Source organism: Rhipicephalus microplus, chromosome X, assembly GCF_043290135.1.
Source record: "Rhipicephalus microplus isolate Deutch F79 chromosome X, USDA_Rmic, whole genome shotgun sequence".
In the NCBI taxonomy this organism is placed as follows: Eukaryota; Metazoa; Arthropoda; class Arachnida; order Ixodida; family Ixodidae; genus Rhipicephalus; species Rhipicephalus microplus.
The window spans coordinates 468871773-468899010 of NC_134710.1; the positions used below are offsets into that span (position 1 = coordinate 468871773).

The 27238-nt window shown below is 43.9% G+C and overlaps 1 protein-coding gene across 5 annotated transcripts in view; it reads left to right on the forward strand.

The window, feature by feature from the left end:
* The window catches only part of Mcad (Medium-chain acyl-CoA dehydrogenase), a 132399-nt gene that overhangs the window by 27590 nt on the left and 77571 nt on the right, over positions 1-27238 (forward strand). For 3 of the 5 annotated variants that reach the window (XM_037413070.2, XM_075880786.1, XM_075880787.1), the window contains 2 exons: positions 5104-5204; positions 25810-25890. In XM_037413070.2, the coding sequence (XP_037268967.1) occupies positions 5104-5204; positions 25810-25890 (182 nt within the window). Of the gene's footprint in view, positions 1-5103; positions 5205-20870; positions 20972-25809; positions 25891-27238 lie in introns of all 5 variants that reach the window. The other 2 variants (XM_037413069.2, XM_075880785.1) reach the window with 1 other exon arrangement.

Here is a 27238-nt window from a genome sequence, read left to right on the forward strand (position 1 = left end):
TGGGAACTCCGAACGACCGCGATGCGGCCCGATTTCCGTCCGTTTCTGCACACGCGATGACTTTTCTTTTAAAAGCGGCATCGTGGTGCACTCGAGTTTTTGGAGTCGGCCCTTCCACGCCGTCGATGCTAATGCACTACTAGATGACGAACTCCTCAGCACACGTACGAAGTGCCGCACATGGGAAACATAGTCAGAAACGGCGGACGCGCCATGCCGATGCACGTAGGGGGCGGCCATTTTGGATTTGCCGATGGCAATAGATTGACCGTAATTTTTTTGTTCGTACTCGATTCTAACGCGCATGCGATTTATGAACTCGCTTAACCGGAAAAAAGGTGCGCGTTAGATTCGAGTAATTACGGTATACTCTAGGCGAAATGTCTGCTGGAATGAAAATATTGAGTATCGCAGGAAGTGACATCCGCTGTCAAATGTTCCAATCCAATTAGTGTTCTGTAATATTGGTGCACAGGTACAGATGCTGGAAGGCAAAGCACTTGGTTGTGCTCATGTCATATGCACTACTGCCTTCAATGTAAGCATATTTTCTTCTTTAGCGAGGAATCGCAAAGAGGATGTCATGAAGCAATGACGGTGTAGTGGAGCATACGCACCAACACGTATGCGCCTTCGGAAGATAACGAAAAAAGCCCCGTGCTCTGATTGTGCGAGAGCCTGTGCCGCCTTTGCCAGACTTGTCGTACGGCCATTTTTTGTTGCAACCTCGTTGCGACTTCTTTGCTCGAATAAACATCATCACATTTGGTGGAGGTGCTGGGTAGACTGGGATGGGCTGGATGGTGACTGCGTCAGTCATGTTTCGTGGTGGTCTCTCGGCCAACTTGCGAGAGCGGAGCTCCAGCTCTGCTTGGGGATCTCAGCAGCCTCCACCAAATGTGATGGTGGTCGGAAGTGGCTCCTTGCTGTCCCAACTCATATGCGCTCTGACATCTGCATGAATTTCCATGCAGATCCCCAAAGTGCTCACGCAGGTGTCCTGAAAACCTACGAAAGGCTGCGCCAACGATATTACTGGCGAGGAATGTATCGCTTTGTGCAGAAATACGTTCAGTCTTGCACCACTTGCCAACAAAACAAGACACCTCCACGGCACCTTACTGGCATGTTACAGCCACTCCCCTGCCCGGCTCGCCCATTCGACTGTGTGGGTATTGACCTCTATGGCCCCCTCCCATATAGTGGCTCTGGAAACCGGTGGATTATTGTCGGCGTCGATCATCTGACACGCTACGCTGAGACTGCAGCTCTACCGGCAGCGACCGCCCACGAAGTTGCACTCTTCATTTTTCGCAGCTTCATTCTACGCCATGGTGCTTCGCGGGAATTACTCAGTGATAGGGGTCGAGTGTTTCTGTCGGAGGTCATCCAAGCTAGCCGCACTGAATGCAACATCATCCACCGTAAATTTACCGTACACCATCCACAGACAAATGGTCTCACTGAGCGCTTCAATCGCACACTTGGCGACATGCTGAGGATGTACATCTCCTCCGACCACACTAACTGGGACGCTGTATTACCTTTTGTTACATTCGCTTATAACACCGCGACGCAAGCGACTACCGGTTTTGCCCCGTTCTTTCTGTTGTACGGTCGCGAACCTTCCCACCCACTCGAAACTATACTCCTGTACCGCCCTGATGCATCTGAGTGCTCCCCGCTTTTGGAAGTCGCCAGATACGCTGAAGACTGCCGTCAGTTGGCTCGGTCTCTGGCAAGTGAGGCTCAAGGTCTACAAAAGACTCGACATGATGAGGTTCACCACATGGCTCCTACGTTTCGTACTGGCTCCCTTGTGTGGCTTTGGGTGCCCCCGCACGTTCCTGGCCTGTCTTCTGAACTTCTGGCCTGGTACCATGGTCCGTACCGTGTCATTGACGCAACCTCCCCCGTGAATTACATCATCGAGCCACTAATACAATCACCAGATTTGCGCCGTCGAGAACGCGAGACCGTACACGTCGACCGTCTCAAGCCCTACTACGACCCCATCATTGTGCCTACTCCCTGAGTCGCCAGGATGGCTACTCTTCACCCTGGTGGTATTGTAGTGGAGCATACGCACCAACGCGTATGCGCCTTCGGAAGATAACGAAAAAAGCCCCGTGCTCTGATTGCGCGAGAGCCTGTGCCGCCTTAGCCAGACTTGCCGTACGGCCATTTTTTGTTGCAACCTCGTTGCGACTTCTCTGCTCGAATAAACATCATCACAACGGTATTAAGACATTGGGTAAACCCAAAAGGCCTAGAAATGATTTCAACCTGTGTATCACTAGTAATGTGGCTAGCGCATTGCTGGAGACGAGAATGTTCGGCAGCCTCACCGCGGTGGTCTAATGGCTAAGGTACTCGGCTGCTGACCCGCAGGTCGCGGGTTCGTATCCCGGCTGCGGCGGCTACATTTCCAATGGAGGCGAAAATGTTTTAGGCCCATGTGCTCAGATTTGGGTGCACGTTAAAGAACTCCAGGTGGTCGAATTTCCGGAGCCCTCTACTACGGCGTCTCTCATAATCATATGATGGTTTTGGGACGTTAAACCCCACATATCAATCGAGAATGTTTGGCAACTTGCACACTGCACCATCAGTGGACTGTCTGTGGTGTCAACTTGCAGGATATCGTGGCGAGGGCCCTACTGTGCTAGATGGTATGGCTGCAGCTATTGGTGGTGAGGGTTGTTCTGGTGATCCACCAGCTTTGAAATAATGTGAATGAGTAAAGGTAAATGCAAGAAATATTTTTTGCTTGCATTGGTGCAAGTGTTTCCTGGGGCTGTGAAATCGACCTGGGAGACTATGGCACAGGCAATGGAGGAGGATGTTTTGCAGTTGTCTGTCAGTGCTGCAGCTCTATTTTCACCTTGGAAGGTCATTAAGTGCGTCTTCTATATCATGAGCATGATAGGCACCTTGGAAACAATTTAGCAGAAGTGCCCGAGCGCATGTCTGCTTCACTTCACTTCTTCTGCTGCTAATTTATCAAACATTTTTTTGAGCCATTGTGTTCCTGTCTTGTAAAATATAAAAAAATTTTGTACAATATTTGTGACTTTTTTTTTCTGCTAAGACTGTACACCTTTTTTTTTCTTCTGAATGATCTGGTACAATCAATTTAATTCATTAGCACCTTTTAATTTCACATTTTTTGGGAAATGGCAACTTGAAAGAAAGCAGTGAAAATGCGACTTTCTCTTTTCGTGCACTCCACAAAGATGTTGTCTGACCAGTTTGTACAATTAATTCTCGTTTTGTGGCTGCCTCAAAAGATGGGTCTCACAGCCATTCAAGTGGTTGCCATGTGTTGCTGCCCCTTTTTGTGACTATTGCTGCTTGTGACGGCATCACTCGCTTTGCATGGCAGGTCGTGCACATTTTGCTAACTATAGTGCAGACGTACCATTATAGTGTAATCTGGAAGACCACATTGTAAAGGTACAAGAATATACAGGAACTCGGGAATATACATGCTTTAAACATATACAGGAACAAGAAATATATTCTTGAAAATAATCTCGTAGTTTTGCAACAGAACTCTTCGAATAATGTTTTTTTTTTTTTTTTGTAGCGGGTTGGTAACGAGGCTTTCAAGTTGTTGCTCGGTGAAGCAGTGGCAGTTGCTAGTAACCTAGGCTAGACCTGCCTGTAGTCAACAGCTCTTATTCCTGGCGGTGTGAACCAATCAACCTGACGGGAAGGGCTTTTTAGGGGCGAAGCTTCTTATGGTGTGGCTTGTGCGTCCCTCGTAGTACGTAACCACCAGTGGCACATACCCGAAATAGCGGTCCTTACGATTTTGACCTCCAAGGTGGTTCCGGTGAGAGATTTCTTCTGTGCGTTGTTGAACAATAAAAGATAGTGCTCAATGCACTTGTTAATGGCTGCTAAGGGGGAATGAGAGACAGGAGCATTCGGCCTTTAAGTAACGCGCACGCTGCGATCCCCATTAGCAGCTATTGGCATGTACATTGAGCACGATCTGACAAGAAAGGGTTGCTACGTTATACTCGCTGGGTGTAACCTCCTTGGTTTTAGAAAGGTTTAGCGAGCCTTGAGCCGCATAGCCATGAATACAGTGAACTAGTATATACCACGAACTCGAGGTGGTTAAAGGTGGGAAGTAAACCCGAAGCGCAAGTGGTAAGAAAGTGTGCATGTGCCACCTCCTGTTTTGTCCTAGAAATGTCTGCTGGATGGTGGTGCTTCTATATGGAGAATATATGATGAAAAGATGCGAGATGGTGGTACTTGGCGTGCTGAATAGATGGACGAACGGACACACAGACAGATGCATGGATGGACGCATGAACGGACGCAGGCCCGGATGCATGGACGAACGCAGGGACGGACACACGAACAGACGCACGCACGGACGGGTGGATGGACGCATGGACGGTTACACAGACGTACGCATGGACGGTTACACAGACGTACGCAGGAACGGACGGACGAACGAATGCTTCGCCCCACTCCCCATCATTCACTCCGTGCATATGCTGCCATTTTTTTCTTCATCATGATGGGCGCAGCGTTGTAAAATTTACATCATTAACTTGCATTAGTATTCTCACTATTGCCTGATGCATTATATTTTTGTTACCACTGTGCAAGCATTATCATCTAACATTCTTTTTGTCATATTGTTTCCTTTTTGTACACCCATCTAACAAATAGTAGTTTGTGCTGGTGTTCTTGACAAGTTTATTGACAAGTTTATTGTCATGACAAGTTTATCAGTATCAGCCTACAGATCCAATGACAAGTTTATTGTCATTGGGTCTGTAGGCTGGTATCATGGTGCTGTTTATGCGGAAGCTGCTTTCCATCAAGTTCGATTTATCCACAGCTTACTTATGAGGGAACCAACGCTACTTAACTATGCATGGTGAGAGCATTTTTATTTTGTATATAAGCTCTCAAGCTTTTCTGTGAACCTATTTCACTGTGAAAAATATGTTCAAACTTTTGGCCAATGTACTTTAACCTTGGTCAAGGAGAAAAAGCAGCCATGCAATAGCTACCATGCCAAGCAGAGTGATTATTGACTTGCTCGTGGTTTCTAAACCCTCTTTTTCCTGCCAGGTGGCCCCAGTCTAAGCCTTTCCAGCCACTGTCTGGTGACAGAGGAGGTTGCGTATGGCTGCTCAGCAATCAAAACCGTTCTTGAAGGATCAGACCTCGGGGTAATGTTCCCACTTGAACTGGGCTCTGTGCGATGAGCTGTGCAGCAATGGTCGAGCCCGTAGTTGCTCTTCACTGCAGAGCTAGCAGGTTACTCCTGTTGATGAGAAACTCCCTAACGAATGTGGTCGTTCACTGAGTTGGCTGTTGCCTTTGTTTTGACTCTGCAATTTCTCCATCCAGCCTAAAATAGAGGACTGGTATTTAATTCTATGAACAGAGCATTTGCGATTGCATGTTATTCAGCGCAAGTACTGCTACGCATACACACATGCTTTTTGGGGTTCAAAGGACATTAACGCTGGCAGGTGGGGCCAATGAGATTTGTAATGCTGTGAACTTTTTCTGTAGCTTTCACCATTTCAGTTGTCACTAAGCAGTTGCACCGATGAGTAAAGGTTTGTTTGAAGGCACACAAGGAGTTGTAGTGGAACAAAAACAGACAGAAATGTACTGGAAAGTGCTGAACATCAGTTGGAGTGTTTTTATTGTGAACTAAGATGCTGTGTTGCAGTCTTCACAGCATTGCAAAAGCTCGGTTGAAATGAAATTGATCGCCTTGACCAAGTGTGGTATATTGGATGCACAGAAGTTGCACATGCTTCTTTCGTTTGTTGAAGTTCTTCTTTAATTTGTTCTCTGCATGACTTGTATGCCTGTGATCATTATCTGGACTGTGGGTGGTTAGCTAATCTTAAGAATTCTTGTTGAAAAATAGACTTTTCCGTTGCTTTTCACCATGGGTGGCTTACTGGCAGCCTCCTAGTATCACATCCTTGTCGGCCAGCCCTACCTTAATCGCCTCGCCGCAGTGGTCTAGTGTCTAAGGTACTCGGCTACTTACACGCATGTCGCGGGATCGAATCCTGGCTGCGGCGACTGCATTTTTGGGAGGCGAAAAGACTGTAGGCTCATGTGCTCATATTTGGGTGCAGGTTGAAAAACCCCAGGGGGTTGAAATTTCCGGAGCCCTCCACTACGGCGTCTTTCATAATCATATGGTGGTTTTGGGACGTTGAACCTCACATATCAATCAATCAGCCCTGCCTCAATAAAAATGCAGGTGCACTTATTTGGTTCCCACTTTACTTGAGCAAGGTCAAGTCCTGCAAACTGGGTGTTGTATTCGTGCCAAGGTTGCAAGCTAACACTACCTTAACTCATGAGGTTTGCAATGGAAGATGCGATTCTTAATAGGCAGTTGTCTTGGGCAGTCAGACAAAGCATTTGCTATGTGTATAGCCTTCGTACATCTTTTCTCAGGGACTCTTCGTGCAAGAGGTATTTGTGATTCAGAGATCACATGATGCAGTAAAGACGCAAAGATATGCTCTCAAGTTAGGCAATCGCCTAAGAATATTGTCGATGGAAATGCAGCCATCTTTTGGCCTGTTGAGGACACAGGTGTTCAAAGTCACGATTGTTCAACATTGCCATCGTTTGGCAGAATCTGTGAAGACAACATATTCAGTGTGGAACAAATGTGTTGATAGTCATCCATTCATATTTAGCAGGTCTTGTCAGACGTTAATAGTAGAGGCTGGACATGGTATCTACTAACCTGGAAGAGTTGGGGAATTTCTGGAAATGCTGGACTGGTCATGGAAACTGACACCAGTCTGTGCAACCATCACAAAAATAAGCATCATCATTGATCAAAGCTTAAATAGCCACTCCTTTGGCTGCACCTACAGTGAACAGCTGAAAGATGTGTGAACAATAAAAAAGCAGTGCACTACTGTTGCTTCTTTGTGAAGACCCGAAAGGATACACCTACTAAAATAATACAAAGTTTACTGACATCATGGAACCCGCTACGGGAGCCTTGTTCACAAAAATAGCCATAATAAAGGCACACCATGTTTAAATATGCCTAAGTACATGACGTAAGCACCAGAAGTACATTGTTGGAAGCGACTCATCACTCCTTTTCAGCATATGTGTAGTTGTCTGCATGTGCTGGTATTTAAGGTGCAGGCATGATGTAAGCTTTCCTTTGGCCTGAACATGCGCTCTTGACCAGTCAGTTTGGTGGCCTGCAGATTTCACATGTTTAGCGAGGGCATATGAGGTCACGCGTAGTTTCCCGACGTCATATTCGTGTTGTTCAACTCTTTCCTTGAAATCAGTGGTCTCACCGATGTACTGGTTGTTGCAATCGTGGCAGCGTAAAGTTAAAAAAAACATAACTAAACAACTGCGCGAAATAAGTGACAAGAAACAGAGAAGGCACACACGCAAGCGCAGACTAGCAACTGAAAGTTTATTGAAGGATACACATATATAACTAGGAAAAAAATATGACGTGAAAGATTAGACCTTGGTGGTTAGGTAATTTATCTCTAGTTGGTGCAAAGTCACCGAAGGCCTCACGACACACGTGTCACCATACTTGTGTATATAAAAAGCCTCAACAACTTCTCTCGCTGTCCTATTCCTGTGCCGGGACAACACCCACTTTTCGCAAAGTAATGGGTAACACTTGCAATCGCTGCAATGTAGGCACAAATTCTATGAAAGGTGGGCCTTCAGCAATGCCCTGTGATCCATTAGTCTGTTATTCAAACACCTCCCAGCTTGCCCAATATATCACTTACCACATGACAGTACTTTTAAAGAATACAGTGGAAATTTTCACTTCGCAACCTGTCCTTGTTGTCTAAAACATTAATTAGCTTCCATGTTGGCACATGCAATGTTTTGATGTCTATTTCTTCTACATATCACACAGCATATCTGACTTTCAGACCACAATATTACTCGCGTCGTCAAATTTCTGCATGTTTTTCTTGACCACGATTTGGCTCGGCTTGAAGGCCTTCTGGCTCGGCTAGGACTGCCATTAGCAGAGGCTTGCGGGGCTATGTCATGCCTTTTATTATTATTATTACAATCATTAATATTATTATCTATGCAACGGTAACAATCCTCAGCTACACACTTGTTGCTGGTAGCTCGCGTTTTAAGGGTAGACTTGGGTAACTTCATCTAATTTTCTCATTTCAGTTTCTTGAGATGATCTTATTAAATCTGTGATTAGTTTTTAGCATTATGTTCATAGGAGAGTACACAAACGAAGGTTACCCGCCGGAATCTGTGATGAATCTATGGAATCCAGGGAGCTGTTGTGCCCTGACAGATTCCATCTTGCCAGCACATGTTCAAAGGTCATTGTTTTAACTGCTACCCCTAGCTTTTATTGCAGGCATCTGAGGACTTTGTCGAACTCCACGCGTCAGAGCCCAGACAAATAAAACATCAACATGCATGAACTCATCATGAAAAAAATAAACATGAAAGAAAGAAAGAAAGTTATGTAGTACAGCTCCGTTCTCGCAACATTGTTAGTCATTGTTCAATGCAAGGTGCACAGAATATGCGAGTAGTAGTGTTTTTTTTTTCTGGACAGTATATGCTAGAGGTGTGCAATTTAGGTGGGGATGAAAATCAATAGTAGATGCAGCAATCCAGGTTGCATCAGATCCAATCCTATCTACATCCTAAATAGTAAAGTCAGTAAATACAGGTCAATCTAATCCAATCCACATCCTAAGCAGCCTGGGCTCTAACCATTATAGTGAACTTGAACATATATCAGTGGCGGAACCGGCCGGACTCCGGCGTCCTCCTTTTGCACAGATGCCACGAAATGGTGCCACTTCTACGTTTTCTAGCAGCTTTGGCTGCATCGTAGGGCTGTCGTGGGCGCCTTGAAATGTTTAGCTACGGTTAATTTTAACTTGTGTGCTTGCTTTCTGGTTCTTCCAAACATTAAACAGCCAACTTGCTTTCTCTCCTGACAATGTACCCCTAAAGGCCCTTGACGAGGGTATTACATAGGAGAACATATAACAATAAATTTGAAAAATAATGGAATGAAAGTAATGATAAAAAGGTACAATCTTGACAATATAGCATTCTCCTGCTAGGAGGTTTCATTGTGGCCAGATATACATTTTTTTTAATATTTACCACACATGCTCAGAACATTCTGAGCACTTCTACATATATTTACCTATATTATAGGAGTGCCAGATTTTTTTTACCGCTCGAGGGTCTGTTTCCAGTGCACAGTTCTTTTTGAACAGACATAACAGTCATGGAATTTGCTCTAAATCATCATAGAAATCTGCAAAATTTGGGGAGTTTTGAAAAAGCAAATTGGTAGACACGCTGCTGGAAGAAGTAGCTCAAAGCGCAAAGCATGTGCATCCAGGCTGCCACTAATTGGAGCTGCACACCACAGTTGCTACATTTTGCATTCCTTATCGGACTATGGTCTGTAATTTGTTTTGACAGAAGTCAAGCAAGTCTTGAACAGAAAAATGGCGTGTTCCGCAACCCTTATGGGAGTGAGTCTTGACGCTGTGGTGTAATGGGAAGAGATGGAGGTGTATGGGGCTCTAGGGCTAGCAAGGACCTTTGGAGGCTGCTTGCCAGAGGTAAGGCTGTCCCCGATGGGTACATGAACAGCGAGTAAGCAAGTTGCAAACTAGCACGTTTCATTTAATGCAGCAACAATAAGGCAAGCTGATAGTTTTGCAAAGTAAATGAGCATTGGCCAAGGACCTTTTAAACATGTTTGTGGGAAGGCTTGCTCAGTTTTCGCAGAAACAGCACATCATGTTGTGCATGATGATAGGTCAAACACTAGCTTGAAAACTGTTATTGCATGCTTTCAACTATCAGGCCCTGGTTCTGCTAGAGGGATAAAAAAAATTGGGCAATCATTCTGTGCACCAATGGGAGTGGAAAGGACTGTAATGAAGTGGTCCATCAGGTGCCATAAAGGGCAACACCTGAACCACATCACAAGTGTAGTTAAGACCAAACAACGCACTCCAAATTGGCAATGAACAAGAATATACTCCTTCCACTGTGTGCAATTGACCCTACATTAGATGACAGCTGCAATAAAACTGCTGGGCTAATTGTACCAATCTTCGAGTGGAACTAATCTGCGCAAAAAACATAAATTTTTATTAAAGCTAGTTAATTTCGCGACATGTGTGTGTTCTGTGTCTAGTATTGGATCCTGTGCTGAAAGATCTGTTCAACATTGGGTGATGCACTGTACGTAACCTGGCTTCTTGTATAACATATTTTCGGTCCAGTACCAGGTTCGATTATAGTCGCATTTTAAAGGAAGTGAAATGCAAAAACGCTTGTTTAATTGAGACCTATGCAGAAATGAAGTAAGCCCAAGTGGTAAAAAATTATATTATAGTCTCATTAAAGTGCATCTCACTACCATTTGCTTTTGGCAGTTAGAACCCGATAGCTGAATGTTTAATTTAACCAAAATTTTTAAGTTGTGTTTACTAGGGGTCAATTAAACATGAAATTACATCCTTTTAGTGGTGGAACTAGGAAGGAATGCCACAGTGACAAACTACCAATTTGTTTTCATGGTACTTGATCGCGAGTCAACAGTGCTAACTATAATCTTCACTCGCGTGTAGTTAATTTGGCTACTACACAATCTACACGTATTCACCGACACAGTCACTTTAGCCACAGCCCAATGGAAAGTAGCCATGGATAGATGTGTTTTAATGAAACTGTAACGGTGAAATGCCAATTCTAAACTGCAGGAAAAATGTGAAGAAAGGGTTTTGCGACATCGAAATTCATGACTCAGCTTGGGGTTTATACGGAGTAGAATTGGGCATAGTGATAACCACGCCCGGGAAATATATGAAGCCTTCGCCATCCATGTCGCAGGTCACACATATATCAGCTCCCCATCTATCACACCTGCTGACAAAGAGATCAACTATCTTCACAGTTGAGCGTACCACGTTTCGTTGACAAAGCACTGCCTGTGTGCATGTGCTAGGAAAGTCCTCCTCCTTCCCTCCAGTTTTCTTCGCGAAGCTATATATTTTCTCTGTAAAAATTAACACAGCTGTTGGTAGTCAGCGCTCTGTCCTGTTTTTTCTGTCTCTTCCTTGCTGCTTTTGCACTATTTTTTACTATGAATGATTATATGGCAAGGTGTCCTAATTCCTGCTCGCATGTCACAAGCTGGTGTGAAAAAAGTTTCAGCGTAACAGTCGTTTAGTGTGAGGAGCCATAGCTAATCAAAAAGGGCGCTGCAACACTTTTGCAAGTAGCCATGGAATGAACTTTCCAAAGGAGCTAATGACCTCACGAATTCATGGCGGCAAAATATTTTGAACTCAATCTAGTGTGAGCAAAGTTGCGAAGATTTGTCGCACGCTCCTATTGCATTCTCTCTTCTCTTGACCCCATGAAAGCACTGAAAGTTAAGCAGACAGGGATGGCACGGGGGAAGAAAATACCATATTTACTCGCATAATTTGCGCACTTTCTTTCGTGATTTTGGGGCTCCGGGGGGTGCGCAAATTACGCAGGGATTTCGGAAACGCATACGGTATAGTGTGTAATAGTCCTAACGCACGCATCGTCCTCGGTTATGTTGAGCGCGTTCAGATGCCCCAATTTCGGTAAGTTCTTTTTGAACATGCTGTGAGAAACCAGGTCTGATGACACGGCAATACCGAAGGACCTAAGCGTTCTCGTATAATTGAAAAGGCCTTCTTCAACGGCAGGAAACTTGTATTAGCAAGCGGCGCACTTTGCTTTCTCCCGTATCGATTGCTCTGTTCATCACAAGTTGAAGTTCACGCTGAAGTGCTTGGCAGTGGCACAGCTCCCGTTCAGCAAACTTCACAACAGAGAGCTTGAATTTTGCCGTGTATATATAAATACCACAGGCAATCACAAGAAAACAGTAAAAATGCCTAAGGTAATCGACTCCTGACCAGCATAATGCGGGATCGGATCCCGACTGTGGCGGCTGCATTTTCAATGGAGGCGAAAATGCTGTAGGCCTGTGTGCTCCGATTTGGGTGCACGTTAAAGAATTAACCCCAGGTGGTCACGATTTCTGGAGCCCTCCATTACGGCGTCTCTCATAATCATACGGTGGTTTTGGACGTTCAACCCCACATATTCATCAATTAATCAATCAGTAAAAACGTGACGGATGTGTGGTGAAGCCCAAACTTCTGAAATCAACCAAGCGTGTGTTCAGTGCGAACGCAGGGAATGAGGGGAACAATTGACGCGACAGCTGCTCGCACGCCTCCGATGCAGAAAGGTTACATGCCGTGACGCGAGCGTACGTTCTCATGGTAGAGATCGTAGAGATGGCAAACGCTCGAGCAGTTCCAGCAGGTGCGGTGTTCTAGGGACCCTACTTCAGGGGAAGTCCTCCGAAAAAGTGGATATGCACTCGCAGCCTGTTTGATTGCGTTTACCTGCTCGACGAGGTGTGCACCCGTTCGAGGCATCTAAAAACCCAAAGCCTGTTCGTGCGCGCGCGCGCAGGTGAGCCGGCTTGGGCAGAGTTGGGAGCGTAAAATGTGAGAGTAATTTTTTTTTCGTAAAGCTGGCAAAATATTAGGGGTGCGCAAATTATGCGAGTGAATACGGTATGTCATGCACGCCTTGTGAAATATTTCATTTTCGGTTAAAAAAATAATAATATTAGTAACATAGCGTGGCCTCCACTATTGGCTACGGTGCAGTGCCGTAGCTGGTCGCGGAGGCCACCAAAACAGCATTGTGCTATATTCCGCCATCGGGAGAGAACAATATGTATTGCTGTTATCATCACCTACCTGCCAAGTTTCCCGCATTGTCCGGGAGACTCCCGGATTTCGACCGTGTCTTCGGTTTGTATGGTTGCCATGAAAATCTCCCGGAAATCGAATTTGTGTGCGAGATCTGGCCTCAATGACAAAAATGCTGGTCAGTTCGTTCCAGGCTTCTTGTGAGCCCACTGCATTTTATTATACAGTAAAACCTCGTTAATCTGAAGTCACTTTTACCATGGGAAATCTTTGAATTAACAAAACATACAAAAAGTGGAATGCAAGAAACTTGAAAATATTCAAATTAATCGGGGCTGGTAGTTCTTGGCTCCAAGGGTCATGTTTTCCAGCAATACCTGATCATAGTTTTGTCGCAAACGAGGGGGAATTCTGGGCCTAACTGCTGTCACGAAAAGAAAAAAAAAAAAAAGAATGTGGTCAACTGAATTATGCGCCTGCGAAAAACGAAACATCTTCACTACAACACAGTATTGTCATGTGGGCAGCATGTCACCTGCTCCTCGCTGGTCAGCATGTTATGATGCGCCCATTCACCCATTATTTTTCGTAAAATAAAGAATTCAGTTATGGACAGTGTAACAAAACTCTCTATGTGTTTTGGCTGAGAAACATCACGATTGAAGCTTTCAACCCGAGTTTTCGAAGTAGGCATTGTAGGCAAGAACTCCGCCGCTGTACAAGTTTGTGAATTGCTGGAGCGACTGGCACTCGGAGTTTCGCATACATTGCAGATTTCTCCAGACTGTCCCTTATTAATTTTTCAATATTCCCAGAAAGATTGGATAAATCGTGACGCACTGACGTTGCGAGAAGCATGAGACGTACTGCCTGCACGTCACTACTGTATTGCAGCGAAGCACGTCTTGTTTTCCACCAGCTCATGTTTTAGCTGATCACGAGACCGTTTTTTTATATAAATTTATTTTTCGTGCTGGAAGTAGCGAGTCAAGGGTACTTCAGCTACTATTCATTGGCAACGCTAAAGTACATTGCCTAGCAGCTCTTAAGGGCGTCTGTTTCCGTGGATTTGCGACGAAATTGGGATCGGGAATTGGCACACTGCACCCAAAGTTTTCTAATTAACGGAACTTGTCCTGACTGCTGCTTCAAGTCATCTGCTGAAACTTACATTGCAAAATACGGGGCCACGAAATGCCTTGAACTAAGTGGAATTTTGAAATAACTGAGTTCGAATAAATGAGGTCTTACTGTAAATAAATTTGAGAGGCATTCATCTAAACGTACAGTGGTGTCTCAGTGATGTGAAACGTATTCGTGAAATTCCCCAGCCAAATTAATGTGTTCATTGGGGCGAAATTCGAATGTTCCGAATACTTTTCCCAATCGCAGAGTGTGATATAAACTTTAGTACCGAAACCGTCGTTTGAAGGTCAATCGAGAGCAGCGTTCTTGAAGCTCAGGAAGTACGCAGGCGACCAGCACATGCACTGTCTTCTTCAGTACGTGTGGTTGTTGTTTCCACAACCACTGTGGATGAAATCACGGTCGTTCTACACGATCATGTATGGTGACGACATGACTGTCAGAACTCCGAAAGTGTGCGTGCAGCCAATGCTCAACCAGTCAAAACAACGCTGCTTTCTCCCAAACTCTGTGGACAAAACCGCGGGTGTTTTGATTATAGATAGCATAAAACGACTAAGTTTCGAAGGCACGTGGATTGAGAAGAAAGCTACCCTTAGCCGCAACTGCCGCACACAAAACCGTGGTCGCGGCAATGTGATAGCGATCTACGAGCTCCAAGGGCATGTGGCTGACGCAGCGGTATATTAAAGGCGCTAAAGGCGTAAGAAAGGCTAGAAGCATTTTGACCTTCCTGTCCGAAAAATCTAGTTGCGAGCAAAGCCATAGCTTTGACCTGCGCTTTCGCGGCAGCCAGCTGCGCCATCCTGTCTGTTCACATGTGAGGACACACGCGAGTTGTTGTGGACGGAAATCGATTTTGTTGCTATTCGTTTTGATAATGCGAAATTTCGGGAGAATTGGCGCTCCTCTTTGAGACTTTCACCTTAGTGGGAAGCCCTACTCTCGTGTGTTCGCCCGCTCCATGGCATTATGAGACGGCAACGCCGATGTTTGCTCTTCCGCTTGGACCCCCCCCCCTCTTGTTTTTCGTGATGTTTTTTTTTTTTTGGTGCTGAAAAAGGGGAAATAATTTAGCACTTCGATTTGACTTATGGCGGCAAAGCATGCATATGCTTGTCGCTAAAAGCAAATCCATCACAGCTACAAATTAAAAAAGAAGACGCTACCCCCCCCCCCCCCCCTTTCCCGCTCGGTGATTTTGCCTCTGTTGCCAGGTTGGCAGGTTTGTCGTTAGTCGTTGTAAAGGCAAAGTGCACAGAATACGCGACTGCTAGTAGTTATTCTTTTTTTCTGGAAAGTACATTTTAGGGGTGCGCAAAGTAGGTGTGGATGCAAATCGGTAGTGAATACAGCAATCCAGGTCAAATCAGACTCAATACAGTCCAAATCTTAAAGGGTGAAGTCAGTAAATACAGCACTTCAGGTCGATTTAATCGAATTCAATCCCCATCCTAAGCGGCATGGGCTGGAGCCATTATAGTGGACTAGAATATACTCCAGTGGTGGAGTGTCCTCCCGTGTCCTCCTTTTATATACTCCCGTGTCCTCCTTTTACACGGATGCCACGAGATGCACTACTGTTACGTTTCCTAGCAACTTTGACTGTGTTGTCGAACTATTGCAGGCTTCATACTTTAATTTGCGGTTAATTTGAGTTTGTGTGTTTGATTCCTGGTTATTCCAAACATCAAACTGCCAACTTGCTCCCTGCCTGGCTCAGAGGTATTATTTTGGCCAGATATACATTTTTTTTCCACTTTTACCATAACCCGCTCGGAGCATTTTGAGGGGTCGCGATAAATACGTTTACTTATTTTATATGAGTACATGATGTTTTGTTTTTTTTGCCACTCGAGGGTTTGTTTCCAGTGGACAGAGTTTTCCACACAGACGCGATGGTCATGTAATTGGCTTTTAATTATCATGGAAAACCCGGAAGAGTCCGGGAATTTAGAAAAAATTGAATTGGTAGACACCCTGACCACTGTGAGTGTATTACGGTTATCAAGAAGTGCCTTTAGAGCACGGAGTTGTAGTTTCGTTTTCAAAGAGCACCATACTAGGCTGGAGTAGTTCCCGCCAGTGGCTAGGTAAATACAGCTGGCCACGTGACCACACAAAACTGTGACGTGGGCACCACACCGACCAGCCAACACAAACTCGTGACCTAGGTTTGTTTATGCTGACACCGCATAGTGAGATCTGTTTTGAGGTGCTCCACATCTCGCTCAGTCATGGTGCATACACTTTAAAATTGATTTTAAATATGTTCTGGGCTATATTCGCACTTGGTATTTTGTAGATGCTGTGTATGTCTCCACATAAAGCTATCTCACTCATGACCTTGCCTTAGAAATTTTGGGCCAGTGCTCTTTTAAGTTGAGTGATTGTAGAGGCGCATGGGGAAAAGCTTGATGGGTTAAGTTTGTCTAACTGCAAGCAAGAATCGTTTTAAAGCTCCGTGGCTGACTGAGCAAGTCAGTTATTGAGTGTGGACAGACCTTTGCCCTGCGATGTCTCTAACTGCAAGCAAGAATCGTTTTAAAGCTCCGTGGCTGACTGAGCAAGTCAGTTATTGAGTGTGGACAGACCTTTGCCCTGCGATGTCTGTTTAGGCTGCTTGAGAACTAAGTTGAAAAGCCTTTGTACTGCTGTCACACAAAGGCACATCAAATATTCTTCTTCATCATCTTCTTTGTTTTTTTTTTCTTCAGTTTGCTGTAGTACAGTTCTACAATTCATGTACAGCCTCACTTCTCACTTATCAACAGTTTGGCATGGTGTCTTGTGTTTCAAAGGTCATTGCTCCTGTTGAGGACACTAAGTGGTGTACACATTTTTTTTAGCTACTGTGTGAAGTGTAAGGTAGAGCGTGCTTGTGTATGTTGTATGCGCAGAGGCGGTGTCGTATCCAATGAAGCGATAACTGAGGGGGATTATTGCTAGTTGAAAACTCTTGTTGTATGGCTACCTCTTCAAGGCTCTGTTCACTGAAAATCATGTCTACATGCAGTTTGAAGTGTCAGAAGCCCATTCTTTCTTGCAAAAGTTTTATTTTTATATATGTTTTTGTATGCCAATTGTAACGCGATGCCTAAATGCTCTTGTAGCATGCAGTTGTAATACAGCAATGCACGTGCTTGGTTCAAAGCAGTCAATGCATATTTTGGTTACGAAATCAACATAGTGCTGCGACGAACTAGTGTGCATAGAAACTTAAGCTTAACGCATCACACACGAGAAGCGATGTGGAGCCATGCTCGCGTATTCATTTTACGACACTGTTTAGACTGCCACCGTTGCAGTTGACTTGCAATAAGTGGTGGACAAATAATTTGCATGTTGCAAACTATGCTCTTGGATATGAATTATCTCTTTGCACCGCAAAGTGGCGCAGTGATGATGAGCCTTGAGTACCACTATGCATCATTCTCTCTCTGCTCCTAAACAACCAGCATTTGGTGGTCTTTTCTATATTTTACCCACGGTTCTTTAAGCAGTAATTTAAATGCAATAGTGTATTTGTGACACATTTGTTAATCCTTCTCAATTAGTTTCTTGGTATACACGTCAACTGTGTCGCAAGGAGAAGAATGTCTTTGCACATAACATTGGCTATTTCAAGCTTCTCTAAAATGCCTATGAAAAGTAAAGTTGTGAAGTGCTGATCGTGCCATTATTCATCATTTTTTGATGTAGTGAAGTGCTCTTTGCATATTGTGAGGTGATACTCGCACCTAGCTGCTGCACACTTTGTTGATGCGGAGGCTGATGATGAAAATAATCAGTTAAATTCGAGCGTTTTGTAATGGTTGGACAAGTTTATACCATCCACTTGTGGCATAGTTCACACACTGCAGCTCTTGGTGTGATTCTGCACTTCTGCCGTGCAATATTATACCCCAGTCCCACTGGCAAATATACTGTCATTTAAAGGGAGTACACTTATGCCCCTCAGCATGTCACTTAGATTGAGTGCTGCTACATGAGATGAGAAAGCGTACTTCGGAAATATTGATAATGGCTGTGCATAATTAAGTAGCACAACAGATAGGCAAGTTATCTGTTTTAAGTAGGCAAGTTATCTGTTTTAAGTCCTTTTACGCTTTTGGGTTGCTAAAATCTACATTAATTGTCCGTCGTGGCATGCCTGCCAAAGTTCAGGATGCGGGTTTTAATCATGGCTTTGGCCGATGCAGTTAGATGGGGCTAAATGCAGTAACAACCCTGATTTAGTTGTATGTTAATGAACAACAGGTGGTAAAAATTAGTATATAGTCTCCCACAGTGATTGTAGTGGGAGTTGTTTTGTGTTGCAGGGGTAGAAAAGCTGGGCCATCCTGTGCCGAACCGTCGTTGTTGCCCCAAATTTGTTTATCTGCACCACACGATCCGAATTTAACCGCAAGGTGTGACAGCCATCAAGCCCCGTGACCGAAAACGTGGCTGAAACATCGTGTTTTTGGTTTCTTCGAAGCTGCTATAGCTTCAGTTTTGTCAAGGCTGTGATTGCTCGAGGAGTAGCTGTGAACTTTGATTCTGAGGGCATTGTCCCGATCACTGGTGCGTGCACCAACTCGGCAGGCATCACCGCTAATGGCTTCAGGACCCTTCCACGAACAGCGTTATTAACGCAAAGAGACTGCCGATAGAGCAGCTCTCCCTGGTGTGGTCGTATTCTCTTTCACGAGCATTTTGTAGAGTTACAAGATATCAGATCCAAAAAAAGTTAGCTGCCAGTTTTAATTACTTCGTATAACATAACACTTGTTGCTGTTGCATTCGTTGCTTTGCCGTTGCATTCGTTGCTTTGCTGTTGCGGTGGAATTGTGATTTTTTTTTTTTTATAACACTATGGCAGCGTACAGAAAAGAAAGAAAAGGTGCTCGAAAGAAGCAGGGGTAGTGTCCAGCTTCCAGAACAAGTTAACTCAGGTGCACAGTTAAGACTGCTTATCAAGCGCGCATGCCCATTCTTGTTCATTTGACTGCTGGGCTTCGTTAAGTGGCACTTATCGACTCAGCATTTGACGCTTGTGCATTCAGGTTTAACAGACGGGCGGCTGCACGGCCGCCTGTTTGTTAAACCTGAGCGCACGAACGGCTGCGCATAGCTAAAAAAGTCGCAGCCTAATCACTAGAGTGAAGCAATGAATGCGATAGCAACAAACTCGGGATCCGATCTCTTGTAATTCTACAAAACACACGTGTAGGAGAGCATGATCATTTTAGGTCGAGCAACAGTTTTTGGATAGTCTCTTCGTGATGAGAGCGCAGCACATAGAAGCTAGTGTGCACGGACCACAGTCGCGCCATTAGAAGCAAAGTTTCGTACTTGCTGCTCTAACAACATCCCCCCACCCTCGTTCCACACTTTCCCCCACCCCTGCTCGCACCTTTTCATCTTGTTCGAAATGGTGGTGCATTTTCTTGCTTTAATGGCAGGCCTCCAGAGCGGGGTGATCTTATTGCGTGCCCCTCCGAGTGACTGTGTAGGGCCGGCTCGTTTGATCTCTGCTACAGCCATGTTTGTCGCCCCTGCTCAGGCACTTTCACTTGCGAGTAGAATATACGATGCGCGGGAGTATATTCAAATTATGGACTTCATACGGAACATGATGGCAACAGTGGCAACAAAAAACCATCGAGAGTGACTGCTGTCGAAATATAAAGCTCCTGCACATTTGTTTGGAAAATGCAGCATTGGTGAATGTTGCTTTTCACATGCTGTGTTATGGGGCTTCTGCTTTGAAGGTTCTTTGACTGCAAATGAGTTCTGCAGAAAGAAGCAAGGTGACGGAAGGTTCAAGAAAAAGAAAGAAAACAACCACCCGTTTGTCGTGCGAAGCCACAAGGAAATTCATATGAATTTTTCTGAAAGAAAAACCTCTTAGTTGCCGAAAAAGTTATCCATTTCTACCCCGGACACGGATGAGTTTTTCGGCAATTAAAGGCTTTTCTTTCTGAGAAATCCATATGGATTTCCTTGTGGCTTCGCACTACAAATGGGGGGTTGTCTTCTTTTCCTTTCTTCGTTCTGCCTGACTACTCCAAACTTGCCCAAAAAGACTTTTCCGGTTGCTCGAAGCCTGCTGCAAAACGTCTTTCTGGATGCTCCAAGCCGGCTACAACACTTTTGCCTGCTCCCAGGACTGCTCCCGAACACATGTACCCTGTTCCAGTCTTGAACATACTGTATGGCACTTGTGGCAAGGTTATGAACATTTGTGTGTTACCTGTCTTAACGGCTAAAAGCTTGCTTCATTTGTGTTAGTTCATTCTGGGTACGTTTAACCTTGGCAACAGCAACTGCTGGATGTAGAGCCTAATGAAAAATAGAAAAGGGGCCATGGGAATCTCCATCATCTGGCTGAGACTTTATTTTTTCTAATGGGCTGTACTCGTATAGCCTTGAAAGATAACAGGGGTGATATGTTGGTTAAACTGGAAAGCTCTCATGCCTCTTGTCAGCTAGTCTCCATATTTGATGGAGAAGTAACATCGGCAAGAATAGCATTCATTTGATAGTTATAACAAATAAGTGCCTCCTACAATACTTTGGGAATGACACTCCAGGCTTTTGAGTGGCTTGGTAGGTGACATCTACAAAGTAGTGTAAGGATAAGGGATTGCTGATCTTGATTGCATATGTCTTGCATTTCGTGCTTGCTGTGCTTGCTTGGATGGAACGGCATGCAAACAGAACATCTTGACCAACACTCATTCATATGAATGCCTTCTGTGCTACCATCTGGGCATAGGCCCGTTGTTTAGGCATTGGTGAATTTCACGCAATTTTCATAGTGACCCCAAGTGTGCAGTGTGATGCAGTATCGCAGTTGCTCTGTACAGTACTATTCCAGGAAAACTGTCTGTGCTGCACTATGTCCCATCTCTGCTTCCTTCCTCCACACTCCAGGCGGACCTGACTTGAAGAGCTTTGAGGTGTGCCTGTGCATCGAGGAGTTTGCGCACGCCTGCTCGGGAATCTGTCTCGCTTTGACAGGTTCAGAGCTTGGGGTAGGCTGCCTTTATTCCACTACCTCTGAAGGCTCACTCAGGGAAGGGACAGAAACGCAACACTTAAAGGGCCCCTAAACCACTTACGATATTTTTTCAAACATTTCAAGTAAAGACACGCATTGTGTGCAGAATGCCGTCGTGATCAACGATTCTACACATGGTAGCGCTACGAGTCGCTGGCACACGACAAATTTCAAGAAACATTTCATTCTCCTAGTCAAACCTTTGGGGCCTCTGTGTGATGTTAAGTTTATTCTCTAGCGCACAGCACATTGATGCTATGATTGGTTGAGCAAGAACCTACGACGTCCGGTTACTTTGCAAGCAGCTGTCCGCGTTGCTTGTTGTTCTTCGTCTTGTTGCCCGCGTACGTGCGTGGGCTTGCGGATTGGCTGCTGCTTCCCGTAACACAGTGTCCATACCGGCACAATTCGTATAATCTCGGGCCGGCGGCAGCTATTCGCCAACAAGCACGTAGTTGACGAAGAGATGGAGACGCGGCAATCGGAAGTAAGTGGTGTTTTGAGCAGCGCATTGGTGATGGCGTATGCCGCACGATATTGGGAGGGGTGCTCGGTGAGAAGGCATAGCGGCTTTGGAAGAAAGTACCTATGGAGGGTAACAAAAGGAAGAGCGAAAGGAGTGATCGCCACGTTTTGATAATCAAACTCATAACTCCGATATTACGGAACTGGTTCGAAAAATTATGACGGCTCCGTGGCCATTGTATACTTGTGCAAAACTTTTGCACCACAGCTAAATTTCGACCTCTGGGTGGTTTAGGGGCCCTTTAAATGAATGAATGGCGGTTTAAAATGCGACAATTTTAATGGTGTTGCCTTTCATAAAATACGTGTATTTGCTTTGTAGAACCTGATATGATGCTTTTTATGTGGGGAAGAAAATCTTTTTTTCATTATGGCAACTTACACATTGAACTTGCGATTCATGTCAGTGATCAGTTGCGGTGAGTTTTTGCAAATGCAAGAAAGATTCTGCTTGTTTGGGAAAGCGAGATTTGAGAGTATGTTTTTCTGTAATGCTTCATTAGAAAGGGGGCCGAGTTATCTAGTGGAAAATTTTCACAAAACTGCATGGGTGTTTGATGCGCTTTGCATTTTGCTTGGCACAGGTATAGGAAACCATGAATTAATAAGTGAATGAAAGTAGTTGTAAAATGCTTAGGCTTCCTACTTCAGCCTAACGGGGAACATGCATCTGTGAAACATCATGCAATAGTGTGTCTGCCTTTACGATGAACTGCTTATGCAAATCTATGCAGTTATAAATGCAAATATAGTTGCACTATATTTGCATTTTAGCTAAGTTTGAAGTAAAAAAAAAACGTTTTAACTCAAGTCAGCTACATTTTCTTTGTGTCAGAGACTGAATTTTAAATTTTAGCCCTGCAAACACGGTAAGTTACAAAAAATCCTTATTTCGGGCATAATAGCTCTTTATCTTTTTGCTGAGCTTGCTTTGGGCTGGGTGGGCAGCACAGCTGTCGCATTGCTCATGAGCACAAGGTTCGTGACACAAGAGGAACGTTTCTTGCATAAATGACAAGGCTTGACCATTGCTGCATGCTCACTGTATTGGTTGTGAATGTGGTGCTGTCTCTTTAACTCGCAAGACAGGAACAACTATTTTCAGGATCGATGCATTGCAAGGACTTATTTCGTCACCTTTTCTTGAACACAAGGGATCTTCTTTGAAAGCTGCAAGGGGAACTATTCGACTGAAAAGAGTGCCACTGCAGCAGATGCTTGAGGTTAAAATGGTCGCAGAGGCATGTATTGGTTTAACTGTGCAGCTGTATTGTATTTTAAGCGCTATTCAGTTGGTGGTGACGCAGTTCTAGTTCTTTTCACGTGTTGCATTGTAAAACTTTTTGGTTTTGATCACTATGGCATAACTGTAGCCCCTTGTTTTGTTGGCAAAGTCCTGAGAGAGTTGAATCCTACTGACTCTTGTTGCATTCTACTGACTCTTAGAAGCGAAATATAGACTCGGTTTCCAAATACCTTTACTGACCGAGAGGTGGTAAAAAAAAAAAGGTTAGATGAATTTTACAGCATTATAACTCAAGGGGAAATATAGCATCACAACTTTGGCACTCTTTGAGCTGATGTTTAGAGCAGACATACATGATCATTGAGTTTTGTGAAATTGATATATATGTTATTAATGTATCCTGCAAAAGTTTCGGGCAGATTATCAACATTCTATTCAAAAAGGTTGCATGCTAAGTGTTGGTTCTATCTTCTTCAGATGCTCTGACAGAACAGCTGTGCCAATTGTGAGAAATTGTGGCAAGCGATGTCCGCTATACTAAGCTGTTCCAAAGCAGCAATTTCAGAACATTGCCCGATGCTCGCAATAAATATGAAAGCTACCTCGCTAGCAAAGCAGAAAGCAAGGCGGAAAACTTGCTATGGCTGTGAGGGAGCTGAATTGAGTGGTCACAGCTGCAGGCGTTTGCTGTTTTCGTTGTCACAATTCTTTCTTGTTCAAATCCTAATCAATGGAAAATTCCAAGCAAAAAAAAAAAAAAGCTGAAATGTAGAAAAGAGAACAGGGAGACACTATATTTTGTTTATTCTCCCATTTCTTTTTTTTTTTTTTGCTGCTTGAAACTCTAAAGCTCTAAATAATATGCATAGGTGAGCACTTGTCAGACGTTTGCTGCTTCTAATGTTCTGCTTCTGTGCACTCTAACTTATTATGCCTTTGGTGCGATTTTGCATTCTTGTGTGCTACTGCAGTGTGTAGATCAGTTAAGCAGAGGGGAGAAATATACATGTTGACAGCCGAGGATTGGAGAGCAGATTAAAGTTTATGTATTATATAAAAGCCTGCCTCTCGGAGTTTGGTGAGAAAAGCTCTGTTCGGGGCATTGCCTCACTACAAAGGGAAGTTGACAAAAATTGGAAATGGAAGAACTAGTCCGAGGAAGGGAGAGAACTTTCCAACTTTACATAAAATGCTGGCCCTTCATGGTAGTTGCAGTGGACACTTGACTCTTAGGGGGAAACTCGAAGGAGCAAAGTGGTTCACTGTGGAAACAAAAAGCTATTTTAGATAATGTTGTCAATGACGCATCGTGGAAAAATGAAGACTAGCCACAGCTGGCCACTATTGGGAATCGTTCTTGTGAACTGCAGGATTAGAAGAGGGGTTTTTGTGGTTCTAGGTAAAATAGCTGTCACACAAACACACTGGTACGCTGGGTACAGTATACATATAACTAACCTCAGGACAGGTTCACTTTAACTGTACATGTCAGATTTTGTCATCTTTTTTTTTTTTTTGCTTACTCGAGGAAATGCGTAGTGGAAAACATTCTATAGAAATTAAACTAGGAATATTTATTTAGAGTGAATTTTTCAAGGTTGTTGAGGAATCGCAGATAGTAATGAATGACAACTTGATAAGAAGCAAAAGCACGTATAGTAGCCGACAGCTGCTTAATATAGGTAATTACATAGTGCAGACTTCTATATAAGCACAGTAATTCCAGTCTGTAACAGTGACATGTGAAAATGAGTTAAAATATTTGTTAGTTCTTCAGGATGAAACAGTGACATTTTTCTCTGTGATAGTGGTATATATTATTAGAAATCATTATAAATTTTATTGATGTAGTATATGTTATAAAGTCGCATAAGTAAAATATGACTGCGTAAAGAAAAGTTGGGAATATCTCGCGCTTTCTTCATTCCTAAAATGCTAGCAGTGATGGAGCAGTTTGGGTTAGTGTGCAGATCCTGGACACACAATATGTACCTGAAGTTTACGGCGCAGGAAGTTCTTGTGAAAAAGCTATAGCCAGTTGTTCATACATTCGCTTAAGAAGAGAGGAATTATGAGAAGAAGGAAATGAGGGGGCTGTTGGAACACTTGAGCATTCCTTTGAAATCGTTGTTTGCCCGCTCGTGGTTGCGCACGAGCAGGTTGCGAGTTGATGAAACACCTCCCTAAAAGCACGGAAAAGCATAAAGTGCTGTAATAACATTGTGTAACTAGGTCATTTTAAGCTAGTAATTGGCAAAGCTATAGCAGCACCTCTGGAACAGTCTTAGCTGACTCTGCGAGTTGAACAGTGTCGACAATAATGCCCCTTACCTGTGCACTCGGTTTGTGTGCTAGCGAAAACCAGACAAAGTAAGGATTTTCAGTTTGCTGAGACACTCAATGTAATGCAGCCAGCATGGCTTCAATTGGCTGTCCATATGAATTCTAGCTCGGGGAGCAGCACAGCTATAGTTTTTTTCCAGTATCTTATCATCTGGTCAACTTGTTAGCCATGATGCTGTAAAGAATAGTGTTGGGCTGCTCAAGGTCTAAGTAACAAGAAATGAAGCTTTCAGTGTGGCATGCAAACCACCGATACACACCCAATTTGGCAGAATTTAAAAAAGAAGAAGTAAAATGCTGAAAGAAATAGTTCCTGGGGTGCATTTGCCTTGGAGTCTGAAATGCTACAAGAGAAAAAAAGATATTTAAGCTCTCTGAGAAAACTTGCTGACAGATTTCGTGTCGAGGACTCTAATAGCCAAGGTAAACATCTCCCGCAGGACATCATATTCTAGTGAATGATGCAGCGTACATCTTTTTCGAAAGATGGAAAGAGGTGCATGAAAGCTACATTCTAATTGGGTGGGGTTTGAAATGATTGAAATTTGGGTTAAACCTGAGTGGCACCTAGGCTTTTGAGGAAATCAAACATGCCTCTTGCTCGTGTTTTGTAAAGGGGTGCATGATCGGCATACCAGAGACTGTTTTTCTAGACCAGAAGAGTATAAAATGCTTTTTTTATTATTATGTTTATTCAGCAAACACCAGTCATTCTTTGCGGCAGTGAAGAGCAGAAGAAAAAGTATCTCGGTCGCCTCACGGAGGAACCCTTGCTTGCAGTAAGTGATTTTACCATCATTGTATGTTTTGTCTTTGATAATCAAGTCGCACAGTAGTGCAACTTTTTCTGTCAGTTTTAAGCGCTGGCCTCTTTCTGCTGAAGTCTTTTGAGGCTGTATTTAAAAGGACTTGTTTGTTAATTTTGGCTGTAGTTTGGGCTAATAACTCGGGTATCTGAGAGGAGCAAATAAACCTCAGCATAGCATTGTCAATGAAACTTTCAGTTGCTTTATCACATCAAAATTTTCTTAAATTGAAGTTTCACTTGTTATGTGCGATTGCCGAAACATGTTACATTAAAAAGTAAACTTTTACGTGAAATGTCATGTCTGTGACTTGATATCTGTGCCAGCGGAGTCCTCCACACAGCGACTCTATGTCTTACTCGAAGCTGGAAGAAAAATGCAGGTTAGGCACTTTGCTGCAATATGTACTAAGTAGAGCTGTTGTGCCCATTCTGCCATAGTCGCTTGTCAAAATTTCTGGTGTTGCCAATAGTGGTGCAATGCCAACGTTGCGTTCACTGATGTGAATTACTATCTGTTTACTCAACGCAATGAGCATGCAACATCAAAAGCTGTTGTACGGCACAAAAACAGAAGAGCTTCTGTCTAAAATCATCTGAAAGCAAGGCAGCAACCTGAATTACGACACATGAGTTCGCATTGGCATACCTACCAAATCTTCCAATTTTCTTGTAAAATGTACGAACTTTAACTGCGCTTACGATTTTATGAATCTTACCTGAAATTTTACGAAAAATATTTTATTTCCGAAAAGAAAAAACTAAAATTAGTAAAATAGTGTGGCTTCCACAATTGGCTACAGTGTATTGCCGTAGCTAGCCGCAGATGCCACAAAAATGGTATTGTGCTATATTCCGTCACAAGGAGGGAACAATATGTATTGGTGTTATCATCATATACCTGCCAAGTCTCCTGCACTGTACGGGAGACTCGGATTTCGATGGTTTCTTCAGTTTGTATGGTTGTCATGAAAATTTCCTGGAAATCTGAATTTGTGTGCGAAATGTGGTCGTATTGACAAAAATGCAGGTCAGTCCATTCCAGGCTTTTTCAGAGCCCACGACGTTTTATATAAACGAATTGGAGAAGCGTTCATCTAAACGCATAGTAGAGTTTCAGTGATGCGGAACCGCGGCTGATACAAATTCGTGAAATTCTCCAGCCATATTCATGTGTTCGTTGGGCCAATAGTACCGAAACCGGCGAACGAAGGTTGATCGAGAGCAGCGTGCTTAAACATTGGAAGTACATGTGCGATCAGCGCAAGCACTGTTTTCTACAGTGCGTGTGGTTGTCGTTGTCTCAACTGCTGTGGTCAAAA